Raw genomic sequence first — 7,044 nt, forward strand, 5'->3', positions numbered from 1 at the left:
ATATATAGAGAGAGAGAGAGGGGGGGGGGAGAGAAAACTGCATCTTTTAGTTATTTTCTTCATCATGTTAAAATGGATGATGGCCCTGAAATCCTTACTGGTAGTATCCGCCATAGCCACCGCCGGAGGTCATTATCGCCGGCCGCCGCCGCGCCGATCCCTTGCGGCGTCACTGTCTAAACAACTCGCCGGCGTCGATCCCACTTCTCCCCAGCAGGTCCCCACTTTTATTATTACCTTCATTTCTTCATCACCATCACCACGCTCACATGCTGTGCATATCATCTATATATTCACAACAGTCTCTCTCTCTTCCTCTAGTTTTTCATTCTCTCTCTATATATATCTCTCTGAAAATTCTACAATACTCGCGTTGTTTATAAGTGTATTTTGAATACGGTTAATTTGAATTTAAGGATGCAAAAAATTACGAACTCCCTTCTCCCCTCTCGTTCAAATTTATTCTCACTTTCTAAATTTATTCTTTGTATTTTTTTTAGTAAAAAAATACTATTTTTCTACTTTTTCTTATCTTTTTATACTCTGTCATTCAATTATGTGTTCATTTATATGACATAGATAAAATTAAAAACATTCATATATAATTTTATATTTTATTTGATATATCAACATATTAGGTATATCAAATTATTGGTACTGGACAATATATTATACTGAATTTTCACCGACCCACCCCTAAATGTGATTGGATTAATTGTTGTTTGTATTGTAAATTAAGGACCTGTGTTTCTTTTGATTAGTTTGAAAAGAAATTTGATTTGAATTTGGTAATAAAATAATATTTTATGGGATGTTTACGATAGTAAGATAGTAAAAAATAGTAAAAAATTGGATAGTTTGAGGCAAAAGAAACACACTTTCTCATCTTGGATTGGATTTAAATATTTGAATATTTTAGTTAAGTAACATTTGATTCTGAAATGTAAAATTTAATAGAAATGCTTTTGAAAAAAATTAAATTTAATGTTTATTTTTTACATAAAAGGAAGCCACCAACTCGGGGAGGTTGATTTAAAATCAATTGAAGACAAACTCTAATTACCACCCTTATTTTAGTACTTGAAATTTGGTGGCAATGTTTTAGTCGTGTAAAGAAAAATGGGTATTATATTTGTATGAAATATTTTTTGTACAGTAAATTACGATATTTTTTTCCATATAATTTGTCCCTATTTGTCCGTCTCATATAACTTGTCTTTTTTTTTTGAAAATATGATTATACACACTAGTTATTTTAATCTTAATATATAATTATTTTTACTATATAATAATTATTTTTATTAATACACTTCTTAATTACTTACTAATTATATTTTATTTAAATTTTCGTATCTACGGTAATAGTCTCAAATTACATAGGACGGACGAAGTATTAAGTATACTCCATGTTACTACTTTATAAAAATTATTTTGGTGAGGGAGTTGCCCACAATTTATGTGTAACCAATTTGTATGTATTTCATCGGTAATTACCTTTATGTGTTTTCAAAAATATCGATTGTATAAAAGATGAATTGTGCAATTTTTAAAGCATAAAGATGCAATGTGCATATTTTTCAAATGATCTTAAATTAATTTGAATGATTATAAAATGGATGGTGAAAGTCTTTAGCGTGGTTGTGCGGGACGAGCAAAAGGTATTACAGCTCTGTTTGCTTACATATTTTTTTTGAAGTATTGGCACAATTTATCGATTAACAATAATTTTTTAAAAATATCATATTAAATATTTAATTTTTTATTATTTTCAAAAATTTTCAAACTGTTCAATCTCTTGTAGGTGCATGTGTCTTTGAGTGATGGCAATGAGATGAGAATGAGAATATCATGGATAACTTCGGCTCCATCTCCATCCATCGTCTTCTACTCTACGGCTAATAATAATACACTATTATCCGCAAATGGAACCACCACTCGCTATAGTTACCTAATTCTTTACCGCTCCGGCTACATCCACCACGTCACCGTCGGGCCTTTGAACGCCGACGCTATCTACTACTACCGTTGTGGCTCAATTTCAGCTCGACAGTATATATTCAAAACTCCGCCTTCTCAATATCCCATCAAATTTGCCATCACAGGTACCAGCATATACATGCTTGAATTCAAAATAAAATTATATTATGATTTAAATAAGTATTTGATTTTATATTTTATATGTAACATGTAAAATGAAAATAAATATAATTAGTAGATAATTAAGAATGTATTAGTGAAAATAATTATCTTATAATTATAGATTAAAGTTAAGATAACTAATTAGTTTAATTAAAATTAAAAAAAAATTAAAATGAGATTAAAGTGTATAATTATTTTCCAAAAAATGAAAGTGACATGGGATATGGGATCGACAGAAATGGCAATGTGGACGGAGGGTGTATATTTTAATGTGCATTTTTTTTTTTCTTTTAGCAAAAGTAAAAGTATGATATACATAGTGAAGAGGAATTGAAAACCTATAGAAACCTACCATCAAAGTTTATTAAAATTATATTTTTATTTCAATTTAATTTCTATCGGTTTACATGAATCATTTATAAATAGAAGTATAAACAAATATAATGAATATAGTTTTTTTTTTTTTTTTTTTTTGCTTTTATGAGTATTTCGTTTTGATTTTGGTATTTTATTAATCAAAATAATTGGTTGATTGATATAATATTATATTTATATATGAAAGAAAGAAAATGCATCAAATATTCTAGTAATTTAGAGAAAAATAAAATATAATAGTAGAAAACATATGTTCTGTAAACATTTTTATGGTACATATTATAAAATAATTATTGTGATGTCACCAATATCAAATGTTATCTGCTCTTAATTCCAAGTTGCAACTCTTGATCTATTTAGAAGTACCTATAAATCTTTGGGTGATTCTTTTTATTTTGATTTAATTTACAATATAATTTGATATAAATGTTGAATAGTTTGAAAGAAAAAATAATTTGTTAACCAAAGACATCCTAAATAGTTTATTGGTTGTACAATCTGTTTATTCCAATTATGAAAAAAATTGTGACCATCTCGAATTTTCAACTAAATATCATTTTGGAGTTTTATAACAAAGTGGATATATTGCATGCTGAATTTTCTAAGTTAGCTTTGAATTTAATAAGAACTCTTAGTTAGAAAGTTAAGAATAAATTCAATATATGCTAGATTATTATACAAATAAGTATATGGTTCAAGGTTGTTTTCAAAACCTCATTTCTAATTGCAAGTTCCTTTGTTTTTATGTTTTTTTTTCTTGAAGTTTTGAAAATTTTAAAAAATAGTAAAATATTGAGCATTTGAAAAGATGTTTTTTTATAGAAAATTGATTTTTAATCTAATATTTTAAATAAAAAATAAGTATTTGATTATTTTTTTTTAAGAAAAATCACTATAGATAAATAATGTCAAGAGTGACTTTTGGATATATATTATAATCAGATGAATTATTATTATTTTTTTTTTGGATTTGACTTTTGAATAGTAATAATTTGAATTTGAATAGTAATTTGATGCGATAGAAATAGATATTGATACGATATTTTAAATTAAAAATAAATTTTTAATATAATATAAAATATAAAAAATAATTGTTTAATTTCATATTTATATGCGAAAAATTCACAAAAGAATACAACCATAGAGCTAATCGATGAAGATGTCCATACAGGCGACCTTGGCCAGACCGAATGGACAAGGTCGACATTGCGGCATATAGAAAAGTCGGACTACGATGTCCTGTTACTGGCGGGGGATTTATCGTACGCGGATTTCTACCAGCCATGGTGGGACACGTTCGGGCAGCTAGTGCAGCCGTTGGCGAGTTCTCGGGCATGGATGGTGTCGCAAGGCAACCACGAGGTCGAGAGAATCCCTTTCATCCATCCCGAGGCCTTTACTTCGTACAATGCCCGATGGCTAATGCCCTACAAGGAGTGTGCCTCCTCTTCCAACCTCTACTACTCTTTCCAAGTTTCCGGCATCGTCCATGTCCTCATGCTCGGATCCTATGCCGGATTCCGTCCGGGCTCCGGCCAATACTCGTGGTTGCAAGATGATTTGGAAAAAGTTGACCGGAGCAAAACGCCGTGGTTGATTGCAGTGATACATGCGCCGTGGTACAATTCGAACGAAGCTCATCAAGGAGAGTATGAATCCGTTGGGATGAAGATAGCCATGGAGGACTTGCTTTATCGTGCTCGTGTCGATGCCATCTTCGCCGGCCATGTCCATGCCTACGAGCGCTTTGTAAGTCATCCATCGTCTTCTCTTTCTTTCGAAAAATTAAAGTAAATGAATTATTAAATGACCATTTCACATGTACAGGACTGTTCTAATCTAATATGATTGTAAATAGTTATATTAGCTAAAAGTTTAAGATAATAAGAATTTAATATAATATTTTAAATAGAAAATTAATTTTTTTACTTCATATATTAAATTTAAAAAAAAAAAGATAAAAGGACATGTTTTGTAGGTAGATTTTTCTTTTTTTTTAAATAATAGTAAATTAAAATTAATAGAATATATATATATATATATGTGGTATATTTGCTTTAATCTCTCTCTTGTCTCTATATATATAAATGTGTGTATTAGGTGAGGGTGTACAGGGATAAAGCAGATGAATGTGGTCCGGTGCACATCACCGTGGGAGATGGAGGCAACCGGGAAGGCCTTGCTAAGAGGTGATTAATTTTGTAGTAATTATTTACACTACTTCACAATATCATATATATATATATATAATGTTATTTGGATAAAAAAAAAATGTTTACATTAATTAATTAATTAGATGGAGAAATCAATGGACACAGTTACAGTTAGGGGTGTATTCAATAAGTATCCGAAGAATTTAATTACAGTTAGGGATGTATTCAATAAGTATCCGAAGAATTTTATTAGATTTTTAAAGTCTAAGTATTGAATTTAGATTTTAAAAATCTTTTAAAATTCTATATAAATTAATAAATAATCTCATTTATATCAATAAGAAAAATGAGCCAAGCTTGTAGAATCCATAAATTTTCTAAATAAAATATAGAGTTTTCAAAATTCAATAAAATTATTATATATAAATGAAAAGAGCTCTTAGTTCAGCAGGTTTATGGAGGCAAACATAAGTGCATTCAGAGAGGCAAGCTTTGGTCATGGACAACTTTGGGTCATCAATGCAACTCATGCTCTTTGGACGTGGCATCGAAACGACGACGAGGACGACAATGTCGCCGTTGCATCCGATCAATTCTGGCTCACAAAGCTTTCCCGCTGCTCTCCATAGATGAGTAAAATCTTTACTTCAACTCAACTCCATTTAGCTAGCTAGGTTCTATGTAAACAAGCTTATTCCATATACTAGCTAGTTTCTTCAAGTATATATCTTAAAATTAATATCTTCAAGTAACTAAGGTTTTAATTAATTTTTCCTTTTAAAGGTGTCATTTCTAAGGTATAACTTGTTTGTTGCGTGCCCTATTGAATGTTTGGGAAGGTGTTTTCAATTTTGGATTTGTTGATTAGAAGTTTCAATTCCTGGTGGTAGATGTCTTCATCTAGCACCAAGTCTAGTTCAAGAGGCAGAGGTGTGATTTGATTTTTTTAGATATAAGTGTCCGCAGTGCAAATGTGGGGTAGTAGCAATAATTCTGTGTCGTGTCGTGTCTTGTCGTTAGGCTTTCAAAAGAGATGGAAGGTAAATTTTTTTGTAATTTTGGATGGAGCAAACGTTGTGGAGACGAAAATAAATTAAAGTTGAAGTTGAATAATCATAGGTGAATGTACAAGTTGAATGAACTTAAGCTTACTAACAAAGAATTTCATCTCCAAACTGACGGCATTGCACGGAAGAATTAAGACTTCAAGGGTTGTAATGTTTGTAATAGTGAATCATTTTTGCACGACTTGTTGGTTAGATATTTAGGCTGTGTTTACTTGTGTGGTTTTGAATTTTAATTTTGATTTTGAAATTTTTGAGGATTGATTTTTAGAGTGTGTTTATTTGTAAGATTTTGATTTTAATGATTATACGAAGGGTAATGATTATAGTTTGATTGGATGAGAAAAATTTGATGGGATGTTTGTGTAAAGATTTTTATTTTTTATTTTAAAAAAATTTAAAGATACATGTATAATAGATTTAAGGGTATTTCTAGTTCATGTATTTCAACTGCTTTTCTTTTTTCTTTTCTTTTTTTTGATTTTTTTTTGAAATACAAGTTTTAATTTATATATTTAAAATATTTTGGTTTATATTTTTGTAATCTACAATAAATTTTATCTCCGAAAAGCCGTAAGAAGTGTTTTTTTATTACTTATAAAATTAATTTCAAATTCCTACTCTAATTTTGACAACGAATTTTTCGTCAATGTCCCACGAGGGAATTTATTTAAACACCTGTCAATCGAATTTCCGAAATCCCTACAAAGAAACACACGATTACAATATAAGAATGTTAACTACGTAGGAAGGCCATAGACTTGTCCGGTGACAATGCAAGTTAACGTTGTGACCCGTGCGAGGAAAATCAATCATACGCACGTACCCGCTTACGACACTGACATCAATTTACGGTAAACAGCAACATCCCCAACAACACGTACCATAAGCTAATTATGTGCCGATAAGGCCGTCCTTATAGTAGTCGAAACCCACTACCATAGTACAAAAACAATGGACGAGCATATGCCAGTAAATATGATAATGGTACCATTCATGCAACGTGGTACATAAAATCTAAATATACGGAAGGCTCCTTGTTCGTCCACGTCATCCCGGTCGGGATTCAGAGTGACCTAGTTGTGTTCTTACAGAAATGGGTACTCGTCCTCCTCGTCGGAGTCGTGGCCTTGGAGAGAGTGGTCCACTACGTCTTCATCATGTCGTGGCATGAAGTTATGCACAACAGCACATGGAACCACAAAATTAACTTGTCGTGCAAATGCGTAGTTCGGCATGGGTGAACAAAGAATCGAAAAGCACCGCTTGAGGTAGCCAAATGCTCGTTCAATGACGTTCCTCAGTTGAGCGTG

At 31.0% G+C, this 7,044-nt stretch overlaps 1 protein-coding gene across 2 annotated transcripts; it reads left to right on the top strand.

Moving 5' to 3' along the window:
* LOC127251158 (probable purple acid phosphatase 20) lies at window positions 1–5,437 on the top strand. Of its 2 annotated transcripts, none has more exons than XM_051274760.1 (5): window positions 1–217; window positions 1,802–2,102; window positions 3,686–4,263; window positions 4,615–4,703; window positions 5,116–5,437. In XM_051274760.1, exons 1-5 carry the CDS (start codon window positions 65–67, stop codon window positions 5,294–5,296), a joined length of 1,302 nt encoding a protein of 433 aa, XP_051130717.1. In that variant the 5' UTR covers window positions 1–64; the 3' UTR covers window positions 5,297–5,437. The 2 variants fall into 2 exon arrangements, with proteins under 2 accessions (XP_051130717.1, XP_051130718.1); XM_051274761.1 differs by having other exon boundaries at window positions 4–217; window positions 5,119–5,437.
* Window positions 5,438–7,044: the final 1,607 nt, after the last annotated feature.

Source organism: Andrographis paniculata, unplaced genomic scaffold, assembly GCF_009805555.1.
Source record: "Andrographis paniculata isolate CXL003 unplaced genomic scaffold, ASM980555v1 Contig38END, whole genome shotgun sequence".
Lineage (NCBI taxonomy): Eukaryota > Viridiplantae > Streptophyta > Magnoliopsida > Lamiales > Acanthaceae > Andrographis > Andrographis paniculata.

Excerpts from the sequence above, each read along its gene's own strand:
- LOC127251158 (XM_051274760.1), top strand. The coding sequence starts at position 65 with ATGTTAAAATGGATGATGGCCCTGAAATCCTTACTGGTAGTATCCGCC. Across the intron at positions 218-1,801 it reads ATCCCACTTCTCCCCAGCAG|GTGCATGTGTCTTTGAGTGA; the intron begins GTCCCCACTTTT and ends AATCTCTTGTAG. Across the intron at positions 4,704-5,115 it reads CGGGAAGGCCTTGCTAAGAG|CAGGTTTATGGAGGCAAACA; the intron begins GTGATTAATTTT and ends CTCTTAGTTCAG.